The sequence below is a fragment of the Macadamia integrifolia genome, chromosome 2 (genome assembly GCF_013358625.1).
Source record: "Macadamia integrifolia cultivar HAES 741 chromosome 2, SCU_Mint_v3, whole genome shotgun sequence".
In the NCBI taxonomy this organism is placed as follows: Eukaryota; Viridiplantae; Streptophyta; class Magnoliopsida; order Proteales; family Proteaceae; genus Macadamia; species Macadamia integrifolia.
In genome coordinates, this window is record NC_056558.1 from 21,895,527 (window position 1) to 21,912,313 (window position 16,787).

Below are 16,787 nucleotides of genomic sequence, written 5' to 3' on the forward strand. Positions count from 1 at the left end.
ATGTTATGTGGGTTTCTTAAATTGAAATCCATTTTAGGTGCAACTATCAAAATTCATAGAATACATGAAGAATGCATTAATGACCATAGTTGGCAAGGCGACAAGGCGAACCAAGGCAGTGGAGGGTTGCCTAAGCGCTTAGGCGAGAAGGTGCACGCCTTGAGGCGAACAAGGCAACCAATTGTTATTTTTTATTTTTCCTATTTTCTAACATTATTTAGTAAGCTATATATACCTTGTATCATAAAAAATCAAGATTAAGCAACATCAAGTCATTAAAAATCAACATTTAGCCATATTAAATCATAAAAAATTAACATTAAGTCATATTAAGTTAAAAAAAATAAAAATTGTGAGAAATGCTCTGGTTCTATAATAAGTTTGACTGGTCAAATGATATTATTTTTACATGAGACTTTTTGTATCAGTTATAATATAAAACCAGCTTTCCAACAAGTCTAAGATTACTTAAATCTGAGTTGTAATGACAAAGTTATGCTTCGGTCAAACTTATTTTTAAGTGCGCGAATGCTACTAAAATCGCCTGAATGAAAATAATTTTATGGATATCAAAACAAAAAATTATTTTACCGGACTTTTGGTTTTTAGCAATGTTTTAACATGATAGAATTTATAAAGTTTTCATAATTGAGAAAAACTCCAGCATTTAAAAGTTGAAAATCACCCCTATAATCAAAATCCAGTTTTTCTTCTTGGATTGGGGGGTTGACTTTTTATCCTTTTGGAATTTGATTTTTAAACTATTTTTATTGGATTCAAATAGGGAGTATTTGCTTATTTATGAATAATATCTTAAATAAATGAAATAACAAATATAAAAAGCATTTACTTAAATAACAAATATAAAAAGCATTTACTTAAATGATATTTGGCATAAATAAGTGTCAAAACACAAGGCGGCATGTAATGCGATAAGGCGACTGTCGCCTAGGCCCCAGTCAAACCGCCTGGACGCCTAGTCGTTGCCTAGGCGACGCCTTGACAACTATGTTAATGACTAAGGAATAGTTAAATTACAAGATAAAGTCACTCAAATCCTTTGAGTGAATGTGTCACAGAAAATTATTAATGCAATACTGGTTTCTTTCTTGGTCATGTTTTAGTGGGAATGCAAGACGCCTGTTTCATTGCCTGGTCTTATTTTCAATTTCAAAGATGCTATTACTTGTTTCCTGATTTTTTTTTTCTTTTTATTGAAGTATGGTTTGTGGAGTTGGTAATGCAGTCCTTAGGCTTAAACTCTCATTCCCGAAATCAGGATCTAGGTAATCAGGTTACTGACAGGCCCAAGTAAAATAGTATATGATTTTGAAACTTGGGATTATCTAATTAGGTTTCAGGCGTCGCAGGAATAGACCAAGCGCACAAATGATACGCATGAGCTTAACAGGATAAATTAGAAACTGTTCAGCAATCAGGCATGCAATAGTATAAGCAGTATAGGAATACCAGAAATGGGATCAGAAAGACAGAACTATAATTGGGATAGCTAATTTGAACAGAGATACAACGACAATAACAACCCAGCCTATGGTGTCGGCTAAATGGATCCGTGCAAAGACAAAAAGAAATAGTAATAATAATCGTAAAAAAGAAGGAACACAACAATACAACAACTCAGTAAAATCCCACTTAATATGGTAGGTTACATGGATCCTTGCCCTTCCAAACAGATCTATTCGACGTCATACTTGACATAAGACCTAAGCTATGCGTGTCTTTCCTCACTACTTCGCCTATGGTCATTTTAGGCCTGCCTCTAGCTCTTTAGTTTTTTCAAAGATCGCTCCTCCTTATTGGTGCCCCAGCCCCCAAGGCCTTTGTTGAACATGGCCATGCCACCTTAGACGACTTTCTCGGAGCTTATCACGTATCGGGGTAACTCCCAAATCAGCTATAATTTGGTCATTCCTTTTTCCTTCATAGTTTTGCCGCATATTCTTCTCAACATCCTTAGTTCTGCTACAATTATCTTACCTATATGTTGCTTTTTTAACAGTCCGACATTCCGCCCCATACATTATAGCCGGTCGAACGACTGTTTTATAGGATTTTCCATTGAGGTTTAAAGGGATATGTCGATCACACAATCCTTCGGACACACCTCTCCACTCCATCCATCCTACTTTAATTCTCTGTGAAACACCATTCTCTATATCACCTTCTTTATTTGTGGTTGATCCAAAATATCTAAAATAGTCACTTTGTGGTATCTCTCTCCCCCTCAATCTTCACTATTTTGTTATCCTTCTTAGTAACAAAAGTTACACATCATATACTTGGTCTTTGTTCTACTCATCTTAAAACCTCTGGATTCCTAGGTTGATATCTATAACTCCAATTTAGTGTTAATCCTGCTTTTATCTCATCCTCCCAAAACAATATAATCAGCAAAAAGCGTACACCATGGAATCTCATATTGGATGTTTCTGGTTAAATCATCCATGATAAACTCAAAGAAATATGCCTTAAAGCTGATCCTTGATGTAACCCAATTGTAATTGGAAAATCACTACCCTGCCCTCCCACACCCTCATACATATCTTTAATTATATCCACAATTCCACATACTTAGTCGAAACCCTTCTCTTTTCTAGTACATGCCAGGTTAACTCTCTAGGGGCTCTATCGTAGGATTTTTCTAGGCCAATAAAGACCATATGGAGATAAGAGTTCTCATATCATTGGTAGCTAATAAGGATTGGCCATTATATTAGTTGAATGTGAAGAATACTTTCCTCTATGGTGATTTAGAAGTGTACATGCAAACTCTTCCTGGCGTCAAGATCCCTACAGCTAAAGGGAAGGTGTGCCACCTTAAAAAAACTCTGTATGGTCTCAAACAATGCTCGAAGGACTAGTTTGAGAGCTTTGGACAGGCTATTTTAAAAAAAGGGTATTCCCAGAGTCGAGCCGATCACACCTTATTTACTCGGTGAAGTAATGGTACCATCACAACCCTTATTGTCTATGTGGATGACACTATGGTGGTGGGAGATGACAGAGCTGAGATAGCAAGACTGAAGACCTACTTGGCCTAACAGTTTTAGATTAAAGATTTAGGACCCACTTGTTGCGGATCCGAATTCCAAGGACTGAAATTAGATCGCTTAGGGCCCACTTAATTAATCAATGGCACAACCCAAGAATAGAATGGTAGAATTGTAAATATTAAGACTCTTGTAATAGAGTGGCAGACTTTTAAATAAAAGGAATCTTAAAGGGTAAATGGAGGTTCAAGTAAATGATAAGATATGGAGGGAATTATGAATTATTGTGAAGGGGTAAATTAGGAAGGAAAATTAAGGCAAAGGTTGGAGGTAAAAAGGGGGAAAAATAAGGGTATTTTGGAAACACAAAGGACAAAAGAATAACAGACAAAGGAAAAACACCTTTTTTGAAGGAGGAAGCCTACGATTCTGATACTAGGGGTTGTCTTCAACCTCTAGACAGCCAAACAGGAGGCGTTGGAATAAAGAAACGAAAAGGCGAAGGCTCCTTCATTACCCATCGGTAGGGGCTGATGTTCGAGGCCTAGAGCCGCCACAACCTGCCCTTCCAAGAGCACTAAGGTTCCCTTAGAATACCCTGCAACTAGAAAGGTTGGAGGACCTGAACCAGATCTGGTGGTGGACTTAGTTTCAGAACTGAAACTCAGGTTAGAAACTCCAGTTTACGGATCTATTGGGTCTCGGATTTGGCAACCGGGGTTGCCCTAGGGTATTGGCTTAGTTCCTAGAATCTAAAATGGAAAGAAGAAGAGTCAAGGGAGATCGATACCTCTCTTGCTGGACTGCTAGGTTTGCTGGAGCAGAGAAGAAACAGAAAAGAAGACAACGAAGGGGGGGGAGAAAAGGTCACACGACCATTGCTATGGTACCTACCCAGCACAATAACCATTCATTCAATTCATTCTTCAAAACATCCCTCACAAGTTAGGTTACATGCCTTTTTATACCAAACTGAAATTAGAACTTCCTAATTAAGAACTAAACTGAAATAGAAGTAAAATCTCCTGAAAGTTAGACTAATAAAATTCGAAACTAAACAAAATTCGAATCAGTAACTCCCTACTTGGATAAGAACTACCAAAATAAAAGATTGCAAAAATATCCTCCAAAATAAAATAACTGAATCTTTCCCAAATAAAATAAGTCCTAAAAGATTCTACTAAACTCAAAAATCCAACCGAATCCGGTTCGTCTTGGTCAAGATTGCCGAAAGGGTCAACTCGGTTCAGCCTCGATTCTACATCACTTGAAGTATCAAGATCTATGAAGGGAATAAATATGTGTTGAAGGAAGTTTGTTCTGGACTTGTTGAAAGCAACAAGGATGTTGGGTTGCAAACCAGCAAATTCTTTTGTTGAGCAGAATCACAAGCTTGGAGAAGATTGTGGCCCTTCTCTTGTTTTGTTTTGGGTTTTTTTTTTTTTATTTTTGCTGAATAAAAAATTCATTACCAAGAGGAAAAAGGGGGGGGGGAAGGAATACACAGCCCCGAAGGGAAAATAAAAAAAGGAGCTAGAGAAGCCCAAAAGCCAGCATGCTAGCTAAACGGATGCTAGAAGTAAAAAAACAGGACTAGAGAGCAAAATGATACATCAGGGGGGGTTGTCAAGGGAAAGGATGGTAGTAGAGGGCATACCTCCAGGACACAACAATAAGCTTGTTCCTTGGGGAGTCCCTAATAGGCCGGCGACGGAGAGCATGAAGCTTGGAGCTGACGTCAAATAAGATGGCTTCCAAATCATGTCAAAATAACCAGAGTTGGAAGTCAATCTATGAAGATTCCACTCCATCCAGATGTGGTTTATGGTTGCATAGAACACAAGCTTACCTATAGTCATATGATGAGTTTCTAAGGAAAGTCATATCTTTCCAAACCCACTCTCTCTGAAGGGGGAGGATGTGCCTCCTAACAGGCCAGCAAGGGCTAAGAACTTTTCTCCAAATGGAGTAAGAGAAGGGGCAGCTGAAAAAGAGACGGTCAGAGTCTTGTAAACCATTACAACAGAGGCAACATGCGGAAGAGACATGGATATGGCGGTGGATGAGGATGCCTTGTGTACAGAGGCAGTTGGAGAGCTCTCTAAGCAGTGAAACTGTGGCCTTTAAACCAGAAAATTTTAGATCAAAGAGAAAGGGGCTTACGGGAATGAACTAGGTCCCAAGTAGAGAAGGAATTTAAGGAGCAAGAAGAGGAGGGTGACCAGATTACTTTATTTGGACGACCATGATGCCCACGAGGCAAGGGAGGAAGAGAGGACCAAATGATATGAAAGGCAGGAGGGGAGGGAGGAGGGGACTAGGAGCTATTAGAAATGATAGAGGCCACGGTGGAATCTTTGGGAAGACCAGAGGAGTAAACTGCTCTAGTACCAATCAAGGAGAAAAGGACTCTAGAGGGTTGCCAGTTATCCAATCAGAGGAGGTTGAAGGAACCATCCCCAATGGAGGAGAGGATGGCCGAGGTAGCAAGCGGCCGGACTTCAAGGATTTTGCGCGGTACCCAGAAGGCATCAGAAGAGGGAGAGGTAGTCCAAAGAGAGTCACTCTTGAGGAGGGAGGAGCAAACCCAGGAAACCCAAATTGAGTTATGCTTGGAAACAAGTTTCCAAATAATGTTAAGGATACCAGTGGAAATAACCTCATAGATTTTCCTCAACCCCAACCCTCCAGATTTAGGGAGGCAAACAGAGGACCAACAAATAGGTTGGAGAAATTTGAGTCTAACACCTTTCCATAGGAAGGTGCACATTAGGGATTCAACAATCTTGATAATGGATTGGGTAAGCCTAAAGACACCAGACCAATGGATGTAACTTGAATGGAGAACAGATCTGATGAGAACTCAAGGTGACTCACATAGGAGAGGATCTTACCCTTCCAGAGTTGGAGCCTTTTGTGAATGATATCAAGCATGGGGGAGTAGTGGTGCACAGAGAGCCTACAAGAGATAAAGGGAAGGCCAAGGTATTTGACAGGAAGAGAGCTAAGGGAGAATCCTATCATGGACCTGGGAAATGAAGTCTCAATTGATAGTGTCTAAGGATTTGTGAATATCAATTTTAACGAGGGTAGTAGGGGAATGGGATTTTTCATCAAAACCTCTAACAATCTCATGACAAAGAAGGATGTTGTCAATAATGCTTCTACCTGCTATGAAGGCAGATTAATTGGCACTGGAAAGAGAGTTAATAACAAGTCTAATTCTATTGGCTATGATCAAAATGAATTCATAGAGAAGATTATAGAGGGAAGTGGGTCTAAAGTCAGGCATGGAGGAAGCCTCTTCTTTTTTAAGGATGAGCCAATGGAAGGTGTGATTGATTCCCTTTGATTTAAGAGGGGTAAAAAAGAAACTTCTGATGGCACAAATGAGATCATTTTTTATGATGTCCCAACAAGAGGAGAAGAAACCCATACTGAATCCATCAGGCCTATGAGCTTTGTTGGATTTGTGGGATAGGAAAACAGTATAAATATATCATAGTTATTAAGGTGGTGAGGCGACCGAGGCGTTTGAGGGTCTTTTGGAGCGCTTTGGCGATAGGGCAGGCATAAGGCGTCGCCTTATCGGATAAAGCGTTCTAGTGTTGTTTTTTAATATAACCATTTTATTTGGCACAAATAGTATACTTAAAAATTATTTAATTATACTTATAAGTTAAATAAGATTAGAGATTCATACCAATGCAAGATTCATACCATTACAATAATAGCAATTTTAATCAATATACACTAACAGATTATTATAGCAATAGCAATCTCAATCAATATGTAGAAGAATTCAAACATTTTCACATATCATGCAATTAGAAGAAAGAACAAAGAATATAGAAGAATCAACTTGGAAGCAAAACTGCAAAGCAGAGTGGCTATTAGTTCCTAATCAACTAGAAGAGCCATTGGATTTGGCTTGTCAAAGTGCTTGCTTTTGAGACGAGGAGTACATAGTCATGTAATCACAAAACTACAACTTATATCAACAAATGTGCAATTTACTTGAATCATAGACTTGCAACAGAAGCAGCAGTGGCAATAGCAGCCAAAGCCTCTAGCCACCACTAGTAGAAGCCAGCCTAGCCATGGTAGCCGAAAAAATGTTGTCGGAGCCAGAATCGATTGAGATAATCGCCACTGCCAAGCGTTTCATTTTCAACCTTAAGCCAAGGTGTGTGATACTATGAGGGTTCCTTTCAATTATTATATCCTTTTATGTGATTCGGTGTGACGCAATTTACAAGTCTTTTGTACACAAGCCAATAGAAAACATAGAAATGGAATATAAAATAAAATAATTAAAAAATAAATAAAACACTGCATTACCAATAAGGCGACAAACGCCTTAACCCCCGTAAAACGCATTAGTGCTCGGGTGCTACTAAGGCGACGGCTTAATAACTATGATATATATATATTTTTTGGATGAATATAAAATTTTTGGATGGATGGGACAACAATATTGATTTCCTCATCAGATGGGATGGCAAATAGAGAAGGGTGGAGATGGGAGGGGATGAATTTATTGATAAGGCCGAGGGGGATAGGAGAGATAGCGGGAGGGATGGGATTAAAGAGCTCATTGAAATAGCTAGAGGCTTTAGCTTTGATGTTAATTGGAGAGAGAAGGAACGAGCAATCTCTATCAATCAGGAATGGAATGGAGTTGATATTGGTCCTGGCTTTGAGGGATTGGTGCAAGAACGAAATGTTGGAGTCTCCAAGCTCTAACCATTTAATGCGAGCCTTTTGCTCAAGAAAACTTTCTTCTTGAGCAATGAGGGAGGAGAGCTCATAGGAAGTGTCCTTTTTCTGGGAGGCAAGGATTCAGTTTAGAATGTCATCATGTAGCCTGGATTGAATGGATGACAAGTGACCCTACATTTAGAGAACGAGAAGAGATGTTGCCAAAGGAAGATTGGTTCCAATCCTTGTGAGCACTTTTGACATTTTGAAGCCTCCTGGAGAGGGCAAGAAAAAGGGGGGGGGGATAAATGCTTGGACTGGGATATCCCAAGCAGATCTGACCAGGGTGAGGAAGTCTTGGTGAAGAGACCACATGTTAAAGAATTTGAAGGGTTTTGGACCAAAGAAGTTGTAAGGTTGGATAAAAAGGGAGATAAGACTATGGTCGGAGATACCAAGGATGTCAAACGAGGTATGGGAGGATGGAAAGGAGGATAACCATTCTTCATTGACAATAACTCTCTCTAGCTTGTAACCAATTCTGTGATCACCATTTCTTCTATTATGTGCTGGTGAGTTTCCTGAACATCTGAGATCGTTCTTGTTGATGTCTCCAAGATAGTTGTTGAAAGCTTGGACTGAAGTGGAATCAACGAGGGAGCCACCTTGTTTCGCATTAGCAAATCTTAGCACATTGAAGTCTACCCCCAAGCCCCAAGGGAAAGAGCCGACCAGGGGCCAAGACTACGAAGATCATTCCAGAGGGCTATTCTGTCAACAACTCGGTTATTTCCGTCGATAACAGAGAAGGCTAAGCTGAAAGTGTTGTTGATACCAGACACCAAGAGATGGATACATTGGGGGAAAAAAAAAAAAGAGGCAGCAACCTGGAGCTTGGAAGGATTCCATAAAATCCATATGCGTCCTGAGGGGCTGTGAAGGTAGTTGGAAATTAGGGACTAGGAGTGGACAATGTTTTGGGCAGTATGGGTAGCATTAACTTCAGGGGTTTTGGTTTCAAGAAGGCAGTAGAGGTCAAGGCGAAGGGATCTGATGCGAGAGTGCACTTCAGCCTGCTTGGCCAAAAAGTTAAGATCAGGAACATTCCAAATATAGATGGAGGTCATTAGGAGGGATGGGGGGGGGGACCCCAGAAAGATTGAGTATGGCAGAATAGTGCGGGAGGCACAAGGGGTGCTGCGATGACGACGCCGGTAAGCCATGAGGGAAGGGAAGGGGGAGGGGGAAGGAAGAATAGTGGCTGCGGCGGTGTTTTGCACGTTCAAACTTGGAGAAAAGTTGGGTGAAGATGGTAGGTTGTTCGGGTGAGGCTCGAGGGTCACATGGAGGAGCAGTTCAGATGAGGGAGAAACCCGAGAGGAGGTGATATGAAGGATAGTGGTTGAGTCAAGTGGTTAGGAAGCTTAGTCGAAGGATGGTCAGGGCACATAATGTGGCTAAGGGAGGAGTGAACCAGATGAAGAATAGGTAGAGGGATTGGAGGGATAGGAGAGCCGAGGATAAAAGAGGTGTTGGTTTTTAATAAAGAAGATATTGAAGAAGGGAGGGATAAAAGAGGAAGGTTAGGATTAGAGGATATATAGGGATATCCCGAGAAGGAGAAACAGAAGAGGAAGGGATAGATGTAACAGGAAGGGTTTGAGGGATGAGAGAGCTGGAAGAGGTAGCTTGCAACAAAGGAGCAGAAGTAGACTAGAGGTTCGAAGGATCAGAAGGCGGCCTAGTAAGAGAATCATCTTCCATGCACGAATCAAGTGAACTAAGTATGGGAGAGGTCATATGATATTTCCCTATGTCAACAAATGATATTTCCCTTCTCTTCTTGATGTAGAGAAATATCGAAGGCTAGTAGGGAAGTTGGTTTATCTCTCTTTGACTCGCTTAGATATCACTTATGCAGTTGGGGTGGTGAGCAAGGATTAAAGTATCGGTATCGGTCGTCGTATGAATCGGCTAAAATTAAGATACATATCGGAGGGTATCGTATCGTATTGGAGATACGCTAAGATACGTTAAAGATACACACATAAATGGATAGGACACACTTTTTTATGCACTTTTGCATAAAAAATAGTTAAAAAAAACTATATAAAACATGTATTATGCATAAACACCAAATTGAGAGTATCAAACTAAGAATCCAAGGTTTATAGTTGTTCCATAAATGTAAAATCCTTGTTTACAACCTTGATTTCCACTTTAGTTTGAGAGAAAAAATGCTTGGCAGCAGATTTGGAACAAAAACCCCTAAAAAATTGTGTTTTTTTTTTTCCCTGGAAATGATCCATCTTGGCCATTATATGACCGTAGTGCACCGTATCGATATGTATCAGTCGATACATACCGAAACGTACATTTCAGCTCAATTTTTAATTTCCATAGAGTATCGGTATATATTGGTGCATATCAGTGTGTATCGGTGGTGTATCTGTGCTTATCATAGGATACATATTGATATAAAAGGATTTAAAAAATTCCATGTATCATATTGGTAGTATCGTATCGGTAAGGGTCAATACGTATTCGATACAAATACATATCAGCCGATATGGTACAATACGTACATATACTTAAAACCATGGTGGTGAGTCAATTTATGCATGGCCCCAAGAGTGGGTACTTGGTTGCTGTACATCATATCTTTAGATGGTGTCCACTCCAAGGAAAGAAATGACTCATATATCAGGCACAACAATTTGAGGATAGAGTGTTACATTAATGCGGATTGGGCTGGTTCAGTTTTTAATAGATGGTCTACATCAGGGTATTGCATATTTATGGGTGGTAATATGGTTATGTGGAGAAGCAAAAAACTAGTTGTGGCTCAATCCAATGCAAAGGCAGATCTTAGGGTTATGGCTCATGGAGTATGTGAACTCCTTTGGTTGAGATGGCTGGTTCAAGAGTTGGGATTTGATACTGAGGAATCTATGAGACTCAATTGTGATAATAAGGGTGCCATAAGTATAGCACACAACCCTATGTAGCATGAGTGCATGATAGGACAAAGCGCATTGAGGTGGACCGACCTTTTATCAAGAAAAAGATTAACTCTGGCTATATTTCTACTCCTTTTGCGAATATAGGCTATTAGTTGGCTGACATCTTCACCAAGTGGCTCATCCCTCATCAATTCCGTGCCCTTCTATGCAAGTTGGGAATGTATGACATTTATTCTCCAGCTTGAGGGGGAGTGTTGGGAATGTTAGAGTTTATGTAATAAGGATAGTTTGGGCACTAGTTTTCTATCTTGTTGTCTTATTTGTAATTTTACCTTTTACCTCCCTAGGGAGGTGTATGTAATTCTCACATCATGTTAGTGAATCAAATAGGGGAGAGGAATATTTTTTCTCCCACTTTCGGTTGCACATCTCTTCCTCCTCTCATCTTCTCTTCTCTTCTCACCTCGTACCTTCTCCTCTCTTCTCTTGAATTGACCCTTGCACCTACCTCCAACTGAAGAGACGTTTGAAAAGGTTTGTTTTTCATTGCAAGAAATGTGAACCTCATCTTTAGGTCCATCCGATACATTTTATGGTGCCATGCTTAAGGTGGACCTTGGATGTTTTCGATGTTTAAGAGGATAATGATTATGGGACAATATTTTTTTATGCAATTTGACATGGTATAACAAAATGTGTGCTTCAAGCATCAGTGGATACAATTTACAAGACAATATTCACTGCCGTTTTTATTTCTTTGTTACTGTTTTATGTTTTGTGAAAATGCTTTAGAATGACTGCGAGTCTATTAGTATAGTCTATTGTGACATTTAGTTGTGTTGACGCAAATCTCTTATGACTGGGCATTTTCTTATGTTTAATTTGTTTCCAGGTTCCAGTTCGGCATTTAGTATTTATGGTTCATGGTATTGGGCAAAGGTTGGAGAAGGCTAATTTGGTTGATGATGTTCGTGATTTTCGTCATATCACGGCCACACTTGCTGAACGGCACTTAACCTCGTACCAACGTGATACTCAAAGAGTTCTTTTTATTCCTTGTCAGGTGAAAAGAAATATTTTCAATTCTCTTGGAAATTCAAAATTCTTTACTATTTGTGAATTATGTCTTTATCAGTATTTTCAAAGTCAAAAAGCTCATATGAGGCACAAAGGCCTCTAAATGGCCTGAGGCACAAGCAAGGTGCATACCCAATTGAAGAAAAGCAAAACTTTTTTCAGGAAGTATGGAACATATTAGAGACGTAGGAATAAGATATGTTTTAGTTTGAAGTTTTGAACACTAATACCACCATCATAACATCACATTTGAATAGTAGATAACTAATAAATAATAAGTGTCCAAAAGTTTCATAATATATTAAATTATTTATATAAACAATCAGATTTACCCAGCTAAACATTTAGAGCCAACGGCCAACCATAACTACCGTGTCTTAATAAGCATGAAAACACAGCTCTTTATTTTTTATTTTTTATTTTATTTCTTCAAAGCTACTGTTCATGGAACTGTTTATAGTCCGATAAGAGTCTTTTATTCTTATTGTTTCATTATTTATTTCTATGAAACCTATTCAACCTTGCTGTGCTCCCACCACCTTTCCTTGTAGTTCTTCCTTAGAAAAACCATAATCCTAGGCTGTGCTGCATCACCACAGGGTGCAAGCAGTTGATAGCTGAAAGGATATTGCATTTGCTGCTTTGATGCACCAATAAAGAATCATTTGAACATATTGTCCACCTATCTATTTTACGGGCTGCAACAGATATAATCTAACTCTGTTGGAAATGTGTCCATTAAATCCATTAATAAAATATTTATTTATGATTATGATTTCATGACATTGAGAGGTTGTCGTTGTCTATAGGTTTTTACCTGAAATTTGTTCATGACTAAGGACAAAATTTGGCCTTCTATTAATATGGTTGTCACATTGTGTGCTCTCTAGAATGTTGATTTTGAGAAGATAAAATGAGAATCTTGAGCATAGTTATTAAATTCGGATTAATTCGTTTCATTAATTCAATGGTTCGGTCAAAATATCGGTAAAAAAAGTGGAGAATAAAATTCGAGTTCTGATTCTGATTCGGATTTAGGAATTATTCGTTTACAAAAATAAAAAGCGGACAAAAAATTCGGATGTTATTTTTAATATTTGCAATACTTGTTTCATATTATCTATCAATTATCATATGTACATAACATACAAAAGATATAAAAATTAAAATTTTAAAATTTAAAGTTAAAAATATTATATTTAGTTCTTTTTATTTTCCTAAACTCATTTCCTATTACTCAAATGATTGAATCAGAGAAAGAGAAATTGAGAGGTGGGACTGAGCACAAATTCAGCTAAACCCACGTCATCCGCCATGCATGTTCACCTTAAAGACTAGAGAGAGAATAACGACTGTAAGACTTAGCCAAACCAAAATGGGGTGAGATTTTTCTTTTGGTATGGTAGAAGTGTGAGAGATTACCTCAAGAAAGATAAGCTTTGTTGGTTTTTGTTAAAAAAAGAAGAATAGTAACATTAGGATAATAAATGCATTATAATCACACTATTTTCTAAAGTCTTTTTGACTTATTAAAGGTAAATTTTTTTTTTTTACATGGGATAAAATTCAGTTATTATTCGGACAAAATTCGGTTCGGCCGAATTATTCGTGAATTTTAAAAAATTCTATAAAATTCAAGAATTTTTTATTTGATTCGGATTCGGACAGAATAATTCATAAAATTCGATAAAATTCTGTTCGGCTGAATTATTCGAGAATGATTTGGAGAATTTAATAACTAGGATCTTGAGTGGATTATTGACATAGTTGTCATGATGCCTAGGCGGTTGAGGGGGGCAAAATTCAAGGCAACACCAGCAAGGCGCCAGTCTAGGCAAAGCCGCCTGGACGCCTTGACAACTATCAGTTGTTTAGGGTACAAGATTCCTTTTAGTAGTTTTTTATTTGTCCCCAGGCCCGAGAAGTCTTTATTGTTGTAGCTACGCATTATGGGGGTTTTGGTCTACCGACAATTGATGTGTCTCCGTGACTATATATTGGTGTGTTGGACTCATAGGGTTCGATGGGAGACTATTTGGATATGATTTGATGAAAATCCAAATCCGATGACACGTTTTGTAAATTGTTTACAAGAGGCATGAAAATATTTATACATCTTAATATTTTATTTACTAAAATGTTTTGGAAACGTTTTTGGTTCCCATCAATGGTTCAGATTCTTTGCAATGGAATTTCAGTAGACCTGGGCGGTGATAGTTATATTGTCATACCTTGAGATCTGTCATGTCATATTGTAGAGTGGAGGGACTGGATCGTGGTTAACTACTATAACTTTGGGAGATTTAGAAGTTAACTGCTATACGTTAGGTGTCTCAGAGAGACATAATAGAATCTTATTATATATGGATCATTCAAAGTTAAGCTATTGTGAGCTACCTTTAAGCTTTTGGGGATTCACTAAAGCTGTATCGAAGACACCTTATGAGTTATAGCATCGACGAAAGGCTAGCCTACGGCAGATAAGTTAGAATCTTGAACAAATAGATGCTATTTCTTGGGATATCTCAAAGGCACGATGGGGATTATTTTTATAACCTTGTCTAACAGAAAGTATTTGGTAGCAAGTATGTGAAATTACTAAAAGAGGATTATGTTGCTAGGCGATCTGATCCTGTGGTCATAAAAGAGTTGTCCGATGACCAAGTTCCACTTACTGATAGACCAAAGGGCTTAGACTCCAAAATTGCATAACATCCTCAAAATCCTAGATGTATTGGGAGGATAATTAGACCTCATGCATACCTTTTTCACTAAAGAGGAATGAAATATAAATGTCATGACCCAAACCCAGATACAGGTAAGGGTACAGCCCTCGCGGGCAATGATCAAACGATCCAAAACATTCACCAAAACAAACAAGCATATGAGAACTCATAATATTCAAATGTTAACAAAATAAAACAACTACTCATAGATAAAATATTCCAAATCTTACCTACTTGTGGCAATCTAAGGTGCATTCTCTAATTTAAATAAAAACACTCTGTCAGAGTTTACATAAATCCACGTCCTCCTACAATTATCTAACAAAATAAAATAAACTGATAATAGCTTCAGGTCGCCCTCGAACTCCTGCTCCACACATACCTTCCTCTCAATCATTTGTGATGTTCAAATAATGGGTTAAGCTCAACAGGTCAGTAAGGGAAAATAGTAAAGCACATCATAGGGCAAACCATTAGATAAAAACAATGGTTAAAACAAATAGTTTTAATTTCTCAAAACCACACTTTTAATTAAAATGCGATTATAAAAAAATATTCATTTTTATCACGCTTCAGCCGGCACTAAGGGGAATAAGCTACCACCGCCTATAATACGAGAGGGAATCACGACCCCTACAATCACACGATGACACAATCACACTGTCGTCACCACTCTGTGACTAAATATACACCACTGTGCAGAGTGGGTATAAGTCCTGCAGCTCAATGAGACACCCCTCTCTGGTCTGGTACGGAGTAGTCTATTTTCCCTCACACACTCTCTTTTCACACTTTCACAAAATCGTTGTTCATAAAATCACTTTGTTTACAAAAACACAGGTAAAATATTCACATAAGAATCACATCAATATACATCACACTAATAATCACCTTCATCAATTATCAATCACACCTATGAACTCATGTCACGCACAAACACAATTCAGAATAAGTACAAAATTACAAGGATACAAAACATCTCATCATACAATCAAATCACACACCTATGGTGTAACCCCACTATAATCCACTTACCTCAGCCTGCAAGTCTCCTACTTCCACCCTCCGAGCTCTGAATGCTCAAGTCATACACAACCTGCAATTAATTACATCTCTCATTAATCTTCCAGTTCAAAACTAATTCAAATACCTCACTTTCTCCTCAAAAGTCAACCTAAAAAGTCAATCCAAAAGTTAACCCTCCCAGACATAGGTCAAACTCTAGGAAACAATTCCCCTCAACACGTATTATCACTATTCCAAAGATGATAATGATCAGTTGAGTGATCTAGGAGTAATTAGAAAAACTACAATCTCAAAGTGTAACTTTCATATTTTAGTAAATCTGAAATTACTCCTAATCCGTTGGATAGATGGTCCCCATATTCAGATTGAAACCTCCCCTAGGACGGCTCTACTAACCCCTCAAGTCTGCCCAAAAGTTAATGGTTGTATTTTAAGCAATTAGGGAAATACAAGTTCAGGTCTCCCAATTTTCCTTAATTTCATCGGTTTATAAGTAACATGCAAATCGAGAATCAGATCTTCTCCCTGAGTGCATCGATTCTCTCTCTATGGTAGGGGAACCAGTGGTAACAAAACATGGGTCTCTGTATAGCTAGATTTGAAGAAAAATCAAAGATCAAGAATTGGACAAGAATAGACACTTTTATTGATCCAACCAAGAATTAATGTTAGGGACCTTCGATAGGCCCCAAATTAGAATCGATTACCCCTCTTAGGCAGCCCAGAAATCCCAAAAATCTTTGCCATAACTAACCAGCACAAGGTCCCAATATTTGGTTCCCAAGAAAATAATATTGGATTTGATCACATGGGTCCCGTTTTGGGTCTAAAAAAAATAACCGATTAATTTAATTTGGGTCCCAAAAAAAAATAATATATATGGTCCCTATGAATTGAATCCTAAACCTTTGTAAAGAATATTAGATTTGGGTCACGGTTTGGGTCCCATATTGAGTCCCAAGAAAAACCCTAATGGGTCCCGAGAAAACCCTAACCCTACAACAAAATCTAAACCCTAAGAACAATTAGTTTCCCAAAAACCCTAAATATTGGGTCACATATGAAGAAACCATCATCTGCAAGACCCCTAATGAGTCCCAAAAGAAGAACCAATACCAACAAATTAAACAAAATTGTATTATTAGGGTCCCCAAAACCCTAAATATTGGATCACATATGAAGAAACCATCATCCGCAAGACCCCTATTGGGTCCCAAAAGAAAAATAGTAGAAGCACGACTAAAACTAAAGATAAAAGGACGTCATTACCTGAAGTGGCCCGA

The 16,787-nt window shown here is 38.3% G+C and overlaps 1 protein-coding gene and 1 pseudogene across 1 annotated transcript in view; one reads left to right on the plus strand and one right to left on the minus strand.

Moving 5' to 3' along the window:
• LOC122064446 overlaps positions 1 to 4,822 on the minus strand; it is a 7,298-nt pseudogene extending 2,476 nt beyond the window's left edge.
• A 434-nt stretch (positions 4,823 to 5,256) lies between these two features.
• The window catches only part of LOC122064454 (phospholipase SGR2-like), an 83,027-nt gene continuing 71,496 nt past the window's right edge, over positions 5,257 to 16,787 (plus strand). The window contains exons 1-2 of the mRNA XM_042628153.1: positions 5,257 to 5,557; positions 11,551 to 11,738. Coding sequence (XP_042484087.1) covers positions 5,257 to 5,557; positions 11,551 to 11,738 — 489 coding nt within the window. The remainder of the gene's footprint in view (positions 5,558 to 11,550; positions 11,739 to 16,787) is intronic.